We start from the raw sequence: 15,727 nt of genomic DNA, 5'->3' as shown, positions 1-15,727 counted from the left end.
CTTCTCTCACTGCCGTCTCTCCCGGCTTTTTTTTCATCAGAAGATCAGAAATTGCATGCTTTGAGAAAGAGAGAGAGAGAATGAATGAGAGACAACTACAGAGACAGAAGGGAAAGGAAGACTTCTGTGTTTTTTATGTTTTGTTTACCTATACCCCAAGTAATTTCTACTCTCACAAATATTGGCATATGAAGACCCTAGCACAGCATTTTCATCTGACAAATAATCATTTCTTTTCTTTTTTTTTGAGATAGGATCTCGATCTGTTGTCCAGGCTGGAGTGCAGTGGCACGATCACAGCTCACTGGTGCCTTGACCTCCTAGCTAAAGTGATCCCCTCATCTCAACCTCCTGAGTAGCTGGGACTACAGGTGTGCACCACCATGCCTGGCTAATTTTTGTATTTTTTTTGTAGAGACAAAGTCTCACCATGTTACCCAGGCTGGCCTCCAACTCCTGAGGTCAAGCTATCTACCCGCCTCGGCCTTCCAAAGTGCTGGGATTACGGGCGTGAGCCACCGCACTCATACCTAATCATTACATTTAAAAAGAAGGGTTAGTTTCTATGAATTGTGATTTTGTGGAGATTCTAGAAAGTGCATAATGGTTTTGAATATTTGACTCAAACAAATACGAAACATTGAATTAGTAGGTTCAAAAAAGTCTGAAACTGGAAATGTTTTGCATTAAAAGGAAAAAAAAAACCCCAAGAATGATGTAGAGTTTGTGGGGTCTGTAGTTTTCTGCTTTTTGGGAGAGGCTCACTTCCTTTTTACTCTGTGGTCCCTGGCTCCACTTCTTGGAAGGTTTAAAAAATTTATTTTTTCTCCCTGTAATCTCTTTGGTCACATCTGACATGGTGTTGGTGAATATACCTTTCTTAGAGCTTTAATTCTTGTTCCTTGATGGTTGGGGGACTGAGGATTGGTTCCTGATTAATTTCTAGAGCTCTCTCAAAAACTTAGTGAACTTCTAATCTGAGTCAATTCTTTTTGAGGCATAATTCCCAGAACATTTCTATTTCTTTGTTTCTTCATTCCTATAACTCTCTTGATTTGATGGCAGATTACTAGAACTATACTTTTACACTTTTAATTGAGTCCTTTTATCCAGTTAAACATTTTTTTCCAGATGCTTCATTCTAATTCTTGCCCTTCGGTAATTTACTTGGTTGAAAGGTTTTATTGTGCATTTCTTTTTCAAAGGCTTTTTCAATCTTCTATTGCAACCTTACAGGGCTCTGAATTTCTTAATTTCTTTCCTTTTTTTTTTTTTTTTTTTTGAGACAGAGTCAATTGCTCTGTTGCCCAGGCTGGGATGCAGTGCCGTAATCTCGGCTCACCTTTGCCTCCAGGCTCAAGTGATTCTCCTGCTTCAGCCTCCACAGTAGCTGGGATTACAGGCGCCCACCACCACGCCTGGGTAATTAGGGTTCTGAATTTCTGAACTGTCTTCATTTCCTTTCATTTTTGTTTATCAACCTGCCAGCTCTTTCCTGAGCTCATCTCTTTTATGTGTTACTTGGCCAAATGCAGACAACAGTATCCAAACACATGCAACTAACATTCTGTTTTCTAATCTCTTTCTCTAGAGCTTCAAGTTTATTAGGTACAAGATCTGCCTCTCAAGTTATTGCAGGCAATGGTTTAACTAAATGTTTTGCCATTGTAGAGCATGGATTATCGTCTGTCCAGCCTATGGCATGCTACCTGACCACTGTTTCATGCTTTCTGTTATGATAGCACTTTACTTCAAGGCATAAATTTCTGTAACTGCAGATATACTGTCATGTTGCAGTAGTATATCTTGATTAAATGCACTTTTTTTCTTTTTTCTTTTTGAGAGAGGGTCTCACTCTGTAACCCAGGCTGGAGTGCAGTGGCACAATCTCTGCTCACTGCAGCCTCAACCTCCTGAGTAGCTGGGCTCAAGTGATCCTCTGGCCCCAGTCTCCCAATTAGCTGGGACTACAGGTGTGCACCACTACACCCAGCTAAGTTTTGTATTTTTTGTAGAGGGTTTTGCCATGTTGCCCAGGCTGGTCTCAAACTCCTGGCCTCAAGTGATCTGCCCTCCTTGGCCTCCCAAAGTGTGGGGATTACAGGCATGAGCCACCACACCTGGCTAGATACCCCTTTTAAAAATGAGAATAAAAGTTTTTAAAAGTTGTATTTGTTAAACTAAATGTGTACATTTATTTTATCATTATTCCCAGCAATCTCATATTATTATCTTACTGGTTTATATGTGCGTGTTCACTTTTTTCCCATGACTATTTTAAGCTCATTAAGGTAGAGACTGTAATAATACAGTCTATTGCCTGTGCTAGTAGCCCCAACAAAATGTATCATGGCTCCAAGCACATATGAGGGCATGAAAACATCTTGCTGATTTGGATGTTTGAAGAACTATAGTATTTTACCACATTTAAGGCTGTGTGTAACTCATTGCTAAGACAACAGAGTCTTTTGGTATCTCTTTTTGTGGGCTCTTGGAGTTGACTGTAGTCATCTCGCTGTCAGTGTGTTGAATAATGGCTCCAATGCATTATTGAAACTCTTAAAGCTGGTGACAGCTTAGATCATGAGTGGTATAGAGCCAGTCAGTGAAGGGTTCCACCATAGTCGGCCGTGTGCCCATCATATGTTCATTATTGTGTCCCTGGTATTAGCACATGATTTACATTATAGGAAGTGCTCAATGAATGTTAGATGAGATAAGAATCTGGATCTGTTGATTTAGTTTGAACTCAGTGATAGCCAGTTACCAGTCTGGCATCCTGATAAGAGTTGTTTTTACCCCAAGGGGGAAAACTGTGACCAAAGGTCAGTGTTGCCTCCTGCTTACATAAAGAACCATTTTGTTCTCCCCTGCAATCTAGCAAATCCTCTTGTTTTGAATTCGGTACTCTTGGTTCCAACTGATTTATTCATTCTTTCTTTCAAGAGAGCTGGTATATTCTTCTATGCATTGAGGTACAGCTCTGAATGGAAAAGAGATCACTGAAGAAAATGAGTGACTCAATCCACTCAATTTAGTACACATTTAAAGGTCTATTGCACATGTTGCTTTGGGAGCATGAGTGATATAAGCAAAGATGAAAACATGGCTCTTGATTTCATGGAGCTAGCTTCACTGTGCACATGGAAGGTCACTCCTGGGGAGGCCTTGAAAATTCTCCATAAGATGGGCTTAGGGGGTTCAGTCTGGCTAGAAGGGGTTGGCCAGGGGACTTGAGTCTGTCTTTGCATAGAATACACTGTTTAATGTAGATTGTATATTTGAGGATGTATATTTGGAGAAGGAGGCTGGTAGAGATTATTGGGAAGCAGGTAAAGTTACCCAAATATATGAAGATCCCAGGGAACTATCCTAAAACATGTATGTGAGGGCAAGATACACAAGTATTGGCACAAGAGGTTGAGGAAGGGAACAATGCCTGAAAGGGTGATTTGAGGAAATCTTTTTGTAGAAGTTACACTTCTGGTTGTTCCAGAGAGAGCTGCAGAGGATTGCACAGGCATGGAGGGGAGCAGGGTGGATGGAAGGCCTGTGATCACAGAATTTTGATCAGTTTTTCAGGGCCTTCCAATGAACCTAAGAACAACTTTCTCTTCATTTTCTTCATGTGAAGAAAATGGCAAAGAGTTGTTTGAACATGTTACGCTAGAGGAAAATAACTTTGCCCTGCTAGAATGTGTCCTGCCTTATGAAAAGATGATGTGTAATTTTACCCAATCTTAATGAATGTAAAAAAAGATAAGTTACTGTTTTTTGGGGAATGTCTGTGTATCTCTAGGGCACAATGCCTGACACATAGAATGTGTTTAACGAATGTTTGACAACCTGAACTGAACTGAGACAAATTAACTTTTTGCAGGTCATTTAAATTTCATGTCAGAGCATTTAAAGGCTTATTTTTTTTCCTTCAAAAATTGGAAACAAAAATATGGCGCTCTCGTGAGAAAAGATTGTGCAGAAAGAGCCTTCCTTCACCCTGGGTTTTCTCACTTATCCCAGCAGGCTGGGACTGTCCTCACTGTGTAGAAAGGAAAGTTTTTCACCCATTCTTGGGAAATTAGGCTACTCTACTCTAGTTTTACTTTTGATTACTTGTGTAAAAAAAAAAAAAAAAGGCAAAAATCAACAGCTAATAGGTTATCTCTTCCTAAGCATATATGCCCAGTCCAGTTGGACACAGATGTGGGGCTCAAGTCCAAATCCCCATGTGCAGCCCAGGATTAGGTGGTACCCTGGAAATCAAGTGGGTGTTCCTGGCTAGGGATTGAAGATGATCTCAGCCCCTGGTCAGCTGGTTGAAAGCATCCAAAGTGCCTCCAGTGAGAAGCTGAGATTACCTCTTTAATGAGAAACACTTTGGGTGTGGTAGGGCCAACCGTCAACTGGTAGGCAGTATTCTTGCCACAGGTAGTATCTGGTCTAGAAACTACTAGATCTCCAAATCCTCTTAAGATCCCTTACTTTGACAAGAATGAATTCAAGTTGCGAAATGACACACCAACTTGTACAAGGTAGAGGATGTCATTAAGGCAACAGTCTCACCAAGTCCATGCGCAGAGCTCTGATCCCACCGTCTCCTCCCCTCATTCTCCAAGTCTGCTTAGTTCTGCCCACTACTCTTCCTTCTCAGCAACAGTTCCAGCATCCAGAAGTCTTGAGCAGCCTTCTGCCTCACAAGTTGGGGGTGGCCCAATTAAGAAACTTCATGGCAACTTCAAGGCCAAGGAAACAGGCTGCATTGGCTGGGAAGGCTCGGGTCATCACTGCATCAGACCCTTTAGACAAGGATGTGATTCCTTCATCCCAGATCAGCTCCCTCAGCACATCTCCAAAACTGTTAGGATATTTCCCAAGAGGTGCAGTCTGGAAGGGAGATTTGAGCACATCTTGCGGGACTGCCATTGCCCAGTTGAAGATCCCTGCAATGCACCCAGCCACCAGGATTCAAGGCACACTGAGCTCACAGACCCTCTTTCCTTCCGGAGTGAAGATATTTTTTAGCCATTCATTTGTCATGAAATACGTTCCACTAGCTGGAACATCTCACATAAGGGTAAGCACGGTCCCTTTGTAGATGCCTCGGATCTGAAACTCCTGGTACAACTTCTTTGCACAGTCCAAGGTTCCAGTGTACTTGGTTTCCCCTGAAGAAGGCTGAAAGTGTAACAAGGACTTGATGGGTTCTCCAGGGGTCGCGATGCCTGTGGTGAATGTACCAGATAACATCCCAGCTGCAAACAGCTGGGGATAGCTGAGCACATCTTCTGGGTGTTTCTGTCATAGTTTCTTCCTCAAACCAAACCCAAAGAAGCACACAGCAAAGATGGGGGTGACACCGATGATAGGGGCAGCCATTCCCTTATATAGCCCTGTGATGTCCCTTCTAAGAGTCTTTGGGAGAGAGTCAAAAGTCCCAGAGTACATGGGAGGCTGTCTAGGCAAACTCGGTGGCTGTGTCTGCAGTCGGATCTTGACAGTGTCCAGAGGGTGCCCCATGAACACCAGGCACATGCCACCAAAGCCACTGGCCAGCAGGTTCTTGAGCAGGCTGATGGGCTTTGGCTGGTCGGCTATGGTCAGTCTGCCTATCCCTCAGTCTGTCAGTTCCTGGGCCGTCCTGGCTCTGCTGCCCCAGCTGCAGTGCCAGGGCTGCCAATCTTGCATTTAAAGGCTTCTACTTGCTAATTAATTTTGGTTAAAAAAAACCATTCTTAGAGATAGCCAAGGTAATGGGCATTTAAGTGTTGCATCAATGTGATTTTACATATATGTATATTTGTCCATGGCTCCTGGTTCATAACTCCCACAGCCCTCATTATATCCTAAGTGATAAAAATAATAAGCATATCTTTTGTTAGGGTATTTAGCTTTTTTGTCTTTGTTTCCTGAAGCAGCTTCAGACAGCTTCAGAGCAATAAAGGTGAAAAAGACAGTCTTTTATTGTAATGTTGGGGCACTTTAGGCCTAAGAAATAGGCCTCAGAAAAAAGAATCTCCCTCTCTAAACTTCTCCTGCCCACCTTTTCTCCCCAAGACCATAGAAACAGAAAATATCCTGTCATCTAACATCACCCCCCCACCTTTTGTCTTGGAGCTGGCCATAAAGAAATTCTTTGATTTACCTTGTCTAATCATAGGCCATAAGACCCTCAATTCAGGAAGGGTCCTCCCCTCTACCCAGGAGGAAGGAAGGCTGCTCAGAGAGGCCAAGAAAAATCTGAACAGGCAGGCCTGGCTGAGTTTCCTCATTCAACCTGTTAATATCAGGTTATACCCTTTTTATCCAATCACATTTGTTTACAGTTTTCCATGTTGTAATCATGTCTGCCCAATGAAGACTCCATAAAAGGCCCAGATGGGATATAAAGAGCCTTTGGACCGCTGAACTTGTGGAAGTTCTAAGAAAGGTAAACAGTAACTCATCCCTGTGCTGGGAGGGTGGTGCACCCCAGCTCCATGGGAAAGAACACTTCTGTGCTTGCGACCCTTTCAGACCTTGCCCTGTGTACCTTTTCATCTGGCTGTTGACTTGTATCCTTAAAAATATCCTTTAGAATATACTGGTAAATATAAATTAGTGTTCCCTAAGTTTTGTGAGCTGTTCTAACAAATTAATCAAGCCTAATCAAACTCAAGCGGTTTGTGGGAACCTGAACTTGAGGCCAGTCGGTCAGAAGTCCCAGAGGCTTGGACCTGTGATTGGTGCTTAAAGTGGGAGCAGTTTTGTGGCACTGAGCCTTCAGCCTGTGGGATCTGACTCTACCTACCTGGAGATAGCGTCAGAATTGAATTGGATTAGAAGATGCTTAGCTGGCGTTGGATGCAGAATTGATTGCTTGCTGGTTGATGGAGATAAATGCCCACATACATGGTCATGGAAATCTTTTGTGTTGCTGGTTGTGGTGTGAGAGCAGAGGAAAACAGTTTGTTTTTTCAACACAATGAATAGTGATTATTTATTAAGCACCAGTAGGAGTCTAACCATGGGGTTAAAAAATAATTAGTTCAGGGAGATAACAAAACTACCAGGGTATATCATTTCTGAATTTTTCACTTATGTCATTCATTTCTTTAGTTTTGTTTTCCCATTCATAAAATGGAGGTAAAGATAGTTTAGTACCAAGGCTCCTCTAAGGATGAGTTTTCTCCCATTTACATCACGATTCATATTGCGTGACTGGAAAGTAGAACATATGGTCCGTGACAAGGGTGTTGGCAATTTGTGGAAGAACAAAAAAGATTTGACAACAATTTCTAACTTGGTTCATCTCTGTAGTAAATTAAAAATTTTGCTCTGATTTGTGGGCAATGGGGGTGGAAGTAGGGTAGAAAGAAAGAAAAATTTGGTCCTTTTCCTGTCATCCCTTTCTTTAGGGTCCCCCTTTTGTTCCCCTTCGGGAAATGGAATAAAAAAAAAAAACCCCTGCATTCGTCAGTAACTCCGGGTCAACCACAACTTAAAGACAGTAAGCAGGTCAATCGAAACAGGGGCAATGATTGCTATAAAACTAACAGGTACTCTCATTGATAGAACACAGGCATACACAGGAAGATACAGTCACAGAAAGAGCTTCCTGCACAAAGCAAGCCACCAGTGCAACATGACAGTGAAGACCCTGCATGGCCCAGCCATGGTGAGTAGCAGCAATCATTCTGGTTTAAGGACAGTCATGCCTAGGATTTCAGAAAACAGAATCCTAAGGAATTAGGTTTGATTGGGGTCTTTTTGGAATTACTTCTTAAAACAGAGATGACTTTAATTTTGACTCCTGTCTGGTGGAGAAAAAGAAAAAAATAACTAGAAAAGTTATAATGGCATAAAAATGCAGCTCCTGGCCAGGCGTGGTGGCTCATGCCTGTAATCCCAGCACTTTAGGAGGCCAAGGTGGGCGGATCACATGAGTTCAGGAGTTCGAGACCAGCCTGACCAACATAGCGAAACCCGGTCTCTACTAAAAATACAGAAATTAGGTCGAGCCTCGTGGCTCACGCCTGTAATCCCAGCACTTTGAGAGGCTGAGGTGGGTGGATCACTTGAGGTCAGGGGTTCGAGACCAGCCTGACTAACTTGAAACCCTGTCTCTACTAAAAATACAAAAATTAGCTGGGCGTGGGGCAGTTGCCTGTAATCCCAGCTACTCGGGAGGCTGAGGCAGGAGAATGGCTTGAACCTGGGAGGCGGAGGTTGCAATGAGCCAAGATCACGCCACTGCACTCCATCCTGGGTGACATAGCGAGACTCTGTCTCAAAGAAAAAAAAATGCAGCTCCTCACCCAATGGCTTTTGCCCAGGTGGTGTTAGTGTGTGCCCAGGTGGTGTTAGTGTGTGCAGTCCTTGGCATCACAGACAACTAGCATGTTCTTTCCTGTGGCCATCCATTATAGAGTCAGGTTGGCCTGAAATTCTTATCTCATGGTGGGAGCTTGGCCAGCCCTTTAGGGATTATATACATATACATTTTAACCAAGGAAACTGGGGCCTCAAGAGGTTTAATGATTCCCCTGAGATTACAGGAGTGCCCTGGATGGAAGAAATGAAATCACCTAGTGTTGACTTTGGACAGCTCCTAGAGAAGGGAAATTTCCCATGTCTCTGATTGCTATTTATTTATTTTGTACCATCTCATTCTTCTTGGAGGAAAGAGAGATGTTAATGCAATGAAAATCTAGCCCCAGCAGGTCTGGAATCTTGCCTGGCATTAGTCAGATAAAGCCTGGGAAGAATTTACTATAGAGGTACATGAAAACAGGGGTTAGGAAATCCTGCATCATATTATTGGCTTAGATAATTTCCTTTTTTTCTCCTTTTACAAGCCATACAACTTAAAAGAGCTTGAATATCATAACAGGTTCATGGCATATAGCAATGGTATGTTTTATTTTATATTTATGTGTTATTTTAAAGATTACATGTAGCTCAGCAAAGTGCCATATTTAGGGGCATAGGCTTTGATGTCAGGCGGACCTGGCTCCACTGCTTGCTAAATGTAGGATTTTTGGGTAACTTATTTATCTTCTGTGTGCCTCCGTTTCCTCAACTGTATGGTGGGGATAACAATGGCATCTTTCTCTTGGCATTTATTGGGAGGATTAATTAATATCTTTGAGAATAAATGAGTCTATACTGTGTACTGGCAGATTTGTGTATGCTTAATTTTCAGTTAATTTGGCCATTCTAATAAACAACGACTGATAATGATAGAGAAAGCATTCAGTAAGTGTTAACTGTTCATATTAATATTGTTATTATTGTCCTGGAAATTCTGATCAATCCACTGAAGTAGATGGGAATACTTTCCACTTTATACAGATGAACAAAAGCTCAATTAAGCTATTTATTTAACATTGCTGGATACTGTAAGCACAAGAACTGGTACACCAATCTAAGCTTTCTGTCTCCACATACAGTATGCTTTTCTGTATGTGGAGAAAAATCAGAGGCAAGATTTGTGAATTTAAAGCCATTGCATCCAAGCAATTCTGTTGGGTAGCTTTGTGCTCCATAGCTATTTCTAATTCTAGTTTCCTTAAAGAAATCTGTTGGGTTGTCAGCAAGAAACATAACAGTGCAAGGAGCATTGGAATAGGATTAGAAGTTGAGAGGTGCAGGCAGATAGGACATCTTCAATAAGTAGTTGAGGCAAATTCTCATGGACCTAGAGGTTGGCCAGGTGCATGCTTACATGTGTCCACACATTGCTGGTGAGTATAGAGGATGGATGTTCAGGTTGCTCAGGTGAGCTCACATTAGAGTGAGGTGCAAAGCTAGGCTGAGAAGGTTGTTGTCCTGTTACAGCTCACCTTCACCTGGTGCTTTCCCTTGCCTCTGTCCCCTATTATACAGATTGAGAGCGATATCTATTCATCTGCTTTATAGGTGGCATATAAGAGTTCAAGTCATGCTCTGGATTTCTCTGAGAGGTGCTGTTTAAATCATTCTTAAGAACCAGCAACAGCCTGGTTCAGAGCCCCTGCTCTGTATTACATAACCACTAAAATCTACAGTTTCAGACCAAAAGCTTTGTGGAGCAAATTGGAGTATTTGCAGACATCATCTGATTTCCTGATAACGAGCTATGTGACCTACAACACTTATGCACATCTAGTACAGCTGTCACATTACTTAAAACACTTGGCTCTTCTAATGAGACAAAACTAAGATTAATGTTGGTAATAATAAAAATGACCTTCAATGAAAATAGCACTGACTACTGACACCTAGGTTTGAGTCCCCAGACTGGTACTCATAGGCTGGTGAACCCAATCAAGTTATTTATTCCCTCTGGGACAGAACTCTTTCACCTGTCTAATTGGGATAATTAATACTAGCTCTGATTACCTCACCAGGTAGTTGTGAAAAATCCAGTGTTTAAAGAGATGTAAAAGAATTTTCTAATATACTCTAAGAATATATAAGCAAATGTAATAATGACTTGTTAGAAGCATGGTAATTATTGCTAAGTCATATAACTCCAATGTATGTATTTAAAAGTTTTCATAATGAAAATTAATAGTGATTCAGTGAGTATGACACAGAAGAGGAAAGAGAAAACACAAAGGAGGAATTTACTTAAGAACCCTAATGATGTGATTGGTAGGCTTGGGAAGTTATCTAAGACCCTCTAATATAAGTTGGCATCTTTTTAAAAAAAAGTCATAGCAGGCCAGGCGTGGTAGCTCAGGCCTGTAATCCCAGCATTTTGGGAGGCCGAGGTGGGCAGATCACTTGAGGTCAGGAGTTCAAGACCAGCCTGACCACATGATGAAACCCTGTATCTACTAAAAATACAAAAAATTATCAGGTGTGGTGGCGCACGTATGTAATCCCAGCTACTCGGGAGGCTGAGGCAGGAGAATTGCTTGAACCTGGGAGGCGGAGATTGCAGTAAACCGAGATTGTGCCACTGTACTCCAGCCTGGGCGACAGAGTGAGACTCCATCAAAACAAACAAACAAACAAACAAACAAACGCCATAGCAGTTTGTCAAGACAGAAGGTATATGAGTGTAAATTCCACATCTATCTAGTCCACTGTGTAGCAAAATATAGAGTTAGCAAGAGTCGCCAGTATTGGATACTTATCATATGCTGCCAGTGTTCTTCATAATTTATATGGATCATCTCATTTAATCTTCACTTTTTTTTTTTTTTGAGGAAACAGAGTCATAGCTTCTAAGAGTCCTGGAATTGAGTTACAGACCCTGGACTTCTGACTCTGAAGCCCATGCCCTGAGCTACCACACTATAAAGTCAAGAGCTAGTTGTTGAATGAATGAACGATTGTGGGGGATGAAAGTTGATGATTGCTGATTATCTAAAGGCAAATCAGCCTCATTCTGACTTTTCTGGGTCAACCTTGCTTTCAACTTCTTTTTAGTATCAGCTTCCTCAGTATGGCAAATGGACACTATGACCTTTTTGTTTACTCTTATTGTTTTTTGTCTCTAGTATCTGCAAAATATGAAAAGGAGGGCCTTTGAAACCAACATGTCTAATCACCTTCCCTACCTTAACTCATGGAAGGTGTGAGCCTGAACAATGCTAAGCCTAGAGAATAAAAGCAACTTATCTTCAGCTCTTTTTTTTTTCCAAGAAGGAGTCTCGCACTGTCGCCCAGGCTGGAGTGCAGTGGTGCAATTTTGGCTCACTGCAACCTCCACCTCCTGGGTTCAAAGGATTCTCCTGCCTCAGCCTCCCGAGTAGCTGGGATTGCAGGCGTGCACCACCACGCCTGGCTAATTTTTATATTTTTAGTAGAGATGAGGTTTCACCATGTTGGCCAGGCTGGTCCTGAACTCCTGACTTCAGGTGATCCACCCACTTCGGCCTCCCAAAATGCTGGGATTATAGGCGTGAGCCACTGCACCTGGCCTTCAGCTCTTCTTCTGTATTATGTTGTGAGTTGGTGATGGGCCTTGCTCATCCCCAGTAAGGGTCAGTGGCAATGGTGGGTGAGCAAAGCATGGTTGTGACAAAGGGAATCTGGCAAGATTTTTAGCTTTTCTTTTCATTAGGTCTTCAGTGCACTTTCATTCTTTGCGCATTCCTATAACACCAGATAAACTGGCATTTCAACGTAAGTATAAAAAAAATGCTCCAGAGCTAAAGAGAAATAGTTTCCATATTCTCTGTTGTTGTGCATCATTAGTGCCCCGGTTTCTTTCAATTAGCATGGATAATTGGAACTTTGCTATCTTTGGTTTTGCATAATGTTTTTCTTAATGCAGTGAGCTTAACTATGTAGTTCAATTTAGCTGTATCATTTTGTTCATTCATTCACTCATTCACTCTTTCATTCATTCCAAAAGTGTTTATGGAAAATGTGTAATATGCAGGAACTTACAATCTAATGGGTGTAGATCTGACAGGAACACAGATACTACATTTCTAGACAATTAAAAAATGCTGCTTGAGTGCTAGATGATCAAAGCTTTATAATTTAAGGATAATAAACATGCTTCTGATTGAACCATTTTAGGGACTGTTCTTAGAGGAGATCACATCTGAGCTGGGCCTTAATGGAAGGGTAGGATTTTGACAGACAGAGTATTCTAGGCAGTGTATTCTAGGTAGAGGGGTGGCTCCGAAGAAGGATTTTGTGGGAGATTCATGGGATATCAAGTTGGAAATAAAAACAAGAGCTATCGTTTATTAAGCCTCTATTTTTGTTATACAGATTTATAGGTGTTTTATATAGAACATTCTATTTAATCTCATTAGTAGTCTCATAAAGTGAGCATTATTATCCAGTTGGAAGGAAGAGAAACTAGAGGCTCAGCAAGGAAGCCAGGATAGGATTTTAACTCAATCTCAGACCCTTGCATCTTTCTGTCTCACTGTTTGGGAGCTTTTAGACTATGGAGGGCTTCAGTTACTAGCTAGGCTACTGAGTTTAGTTCTCAGTTTGGCACCTTGATACCTTTAGGTGTGAGTGTTCCCATTTCCAGGTGAGGAACTGAGGTGCAAAGAGAAGCCCTGATCCCATAAAAGGACAGGAATGCTGAGTTCCGCCAGACCATGCATCTCTTGCTAGTAGGTGAGGCGAGTCTCTAACTGATTGCAGCGTCTATTTTCCAGGTCAAGTACTTGCTGCTGTTGATATTGGGGCTTGCCTTTCTGAGTGAGGCGGCAGCTCGGAAAATCCCCAAAGTAGGACATACTTTTTTCCAAAAGCCTGAGAGTTGCCCGCCTGTGCCAGGAGATAGTATGAAACTTGACATTGGCATCATCAATGAAAACCAGCGTGTTTCCATGTCACGTAACATCGAGAGCCGCTCCACCTCCCCCTGGAATTACACGTAAGTGCAAATGAGACTGATTTTCACATTCTTTGGAAAAATATGTTAATTCATTCTAATCATAAAGTAGAAAATGTAGAATACATAGAAAAAATAAAAGGGAAAATCCTCTTAACAATGAAAATTTCACTTTACCTGGGAGCTCATATCTTTCTTGTTTTGGACTAGGTTCACCTTTGTGGTTGATGGTCCTAATATTTTGCTTCCACGTTCTCATAGACTTTGTGCCTTTTTCTGCTTCATGTAGTTCTAGGATAGAATTCACAAATTTTCCTGTGTTGGAAGAGAGGGTTCTTTAAAGCAGATTGCATAATTATCTCCTCATGAGGATAAATGGGAAACAGAAAAGTCAGTTTAAGGAGATTCACTCAGATTAGACATTATCCTTTAAGGAGTGGGAATGAGTGAAGGAGAAAGGCCAGTCTGGGAAATCGGATGTTAGGTGGAGACCTTCAGGGTACAGTCTTGTAATTTGGCATTAAGATACAGGTTCTTGGAACACCAAGCACTCCCTCATACTCTCCAAATGTAAGTATCAAAGTAGATTCCAGGGACAATTGAAGTGCTTCTGGGGTTGTCACATAGCTTCTCATGTGAGTGTGTTATGAGAAAACCTTGGGACGGTAGTGCCCCCTGCCTCGAATTGGGAAGATATGGAGAGATCAAAGAATGACTTGGACAAGTCCAGCTTAGCGAGTGGATGAGTTTATTAAGACTTACATATGGGGCGCCCTAGGGCCACAGCAGGACAGATCTAGAGATCCGCTCTGCCTCCCATCTCTAAGCTGCTCTTAAGTGAATTTTCTGGCTCTTTGCCTACTGTGTATGTCCAGTGGGACTGTTTTCCTTGGTAGGTTCTCAGATACTGTCTGAGATGTTTGGGTTCTCAGTGGCCTGCTCCTTGGCTGTGCATGGTGGCCTTGGCTCACTGCCCATCCTTCAGGGTTCAGACAGTGGACACATACCCTCAAGTAGCCTGGTGGGGGTCCTGTCACACTACAAGTGGAATATGTACAATGGCAAGCTGGCAGTATAAATGTTGTGGTCTTTATGCCTCCAGGCAGAGGGGCCTATTAAAGGAAAAATGGAGAGGTCTGAGATTCACAGACCTCTGGGGCTGTGGCTTTCCTTTCCAAGCAGCAGGCTCTGTAGACCGACTAGTGATGGAAGACTGACTAGTGACGTTCAATCTCCAGGCAGAGAATAAAGAATAATTGTAATAATAATAATAATGCCAATGAAAGATCTAATGTTAATTGAATGCTAACATTTGTACAGTGGGGTATTTTATATGTACTTGTATCACTGAGTATTCTCAACAGTCGCATGAGAAAATGGTATATGAAAATCCCCATCTTATAGTTGAGGAAACTGAGGCTTAGAAAGGTAAGCCACTGCCAGAGGCTGGTGTATGCTTCCAGGCTGTGTGGCTCCAGAACCTGTGCCACAGCCCTGCAGAACTGCCTCCCTGCAGGTGAACACCCAGTGCTGTGGGGCTCTCATCCGCTGTCTTCCTCCCCCATGCCTCACCATTGTGCTTTGGCTTGCTCCTCCTGCAGTGTCACTCGGGACCCCAACCGGTACCCCTCGGAAGTTGTACAGGCCCAGTGTAGGAACTTGGGCTGCATCAATGCTCAAGGAAAGGAAGACATCTCCATGAATTCCGTTCCCATCCAGCAAGAGACCCTGGTCGTCCGGAGGAAGCACCAAGGCTGCTCTGTTTCTTTCCAGTTGGAGAAGGTGCTGGTGACTGTTGGCTGCACCTGCGTCACCCCTGTCATCCACCATGTGCAGTAAGAGGTGCACATCCACTCAGCTGAAGAAGCTGTAGAAATGCCACTCCTTACCCAGTGCTCTGCAACAAGTCCTGTCTGACCCCCAATTCCCTCCACTTCACAGGACTCTTAATAAGACCTGCACGGATGGAAACAGAAAATATTCACAATGTATGTGTGTATGTACTACACTTTATATTTGATATCTAAAATGTTAGGAGAAAAATTAATATATTCAGTGCTAATATAATAAAGTATTAATAATTTAAAAATACTTCAGGTGTTTGTTTGCATTCCCAGCTTGTACTCACAGACTGTGTAGCCCTACACATTTTGGAATTCTATATGCCTATCATTTGTTTTTCATATTTCCTCATCAGAGCACCAGTGTTAGAGTTGTTTTGTTATTAATGATGCTTGGAGGTTGGTTACATAGAGAGTTAAGGAAAATGGTGCAAACAGAACTCAGGTTCCTTAGTGACACTTTCCTGCTTCATTATCCCAACTACATTATTTTACAAAGCAAGTACTTCTTGGCCACTGTGCTAGCCAGTGGAGACACAAAGAAAAGTAAGAAATGCATATGGAAGGGCCATGTGTTAATAGAGGCCATCCAAAGAGCCCCTGGTCATAA

At 42.3% G+C, this 15,727-nt stretch overlaps 1 protein-coding gene and 1 pseudogene across 1 annotated transcript; one reads left to right on the top strand and one right to left on the bottom strand.

Moving 5' to 3' along the window:
- Positions 1–4,692: 4,692 nt before the first annotated feature.
- On the bottom strand, positions 4,693–5,606 carry LOC100994380 (mitochondrial carnitine/acylcarnitine carrier protein-like; annotated as a pseudogene).
- Positions 5,607–7,110: 1,504 nt separating this feature from the next.
- IL17F (interleukin 17F) lies at positions 7,111–15,365 on the top strand. Its single transcript, XM_003833161.5, has 3 exons — positions 7,111–7,654; positions 13,098–13,318; positions 14,878–15,365. The coding sequence occupies exons 1-3, from the start codon at positions 7,514–7,516 to the stop codon at positions 15,113–15,115; spliced, it is 600 nt and encodes a 199-aa protein (XP_003833209.4). The 5' UTR covers positions 7,111–7,513; the 3' UTR covers positions 15,116–15,365.
- Positions 15,366–15,727: the final 362 nt, after the last annotated feature.

Source organism: Pan paniscus, chromosome 5 (assembly GCF_029289425.2).
Source record: "Pan paniscus chromosome 5, NHGRI_mPanPan1-v2.0_pri, whole genome shotgun sequence".
Classification (NCBI taxonomy): domain Eukaryota; kingdom Metazoa; phylum Chordata; class Mammalia; order Primates; family Hominidae; genus Pan; species Pan paniscus.
This window is presented reverse-complemented; position numbering and strand designations above follow the sequence as displayed.

Excerpts from the sequence above, each read along its gene's own strand:
- IL17F (XM_003833161.5), top strand. The coding sequence starts at position 7,514 with ATGATTGCTATAAAACTAACAGGTACTCTCATTGATAGAACACAGGCA. Across the intron at positions 7,655-13,097 it reads CCCTGCATGGCCCAGCCATG|GTCAAGTACTTGCTGCTGTT; the intron begins GTGAGTAGCAGC and ends TCTATTTTCCAG. Across the intron at positions 13,319-14,877 it reads ACCTCCCCCTGGAATTACAC|TGTCACTCGGGACCCCAACC; the intron begins GTAAGTGCAAAT and ends CTCCTCCTGCAG.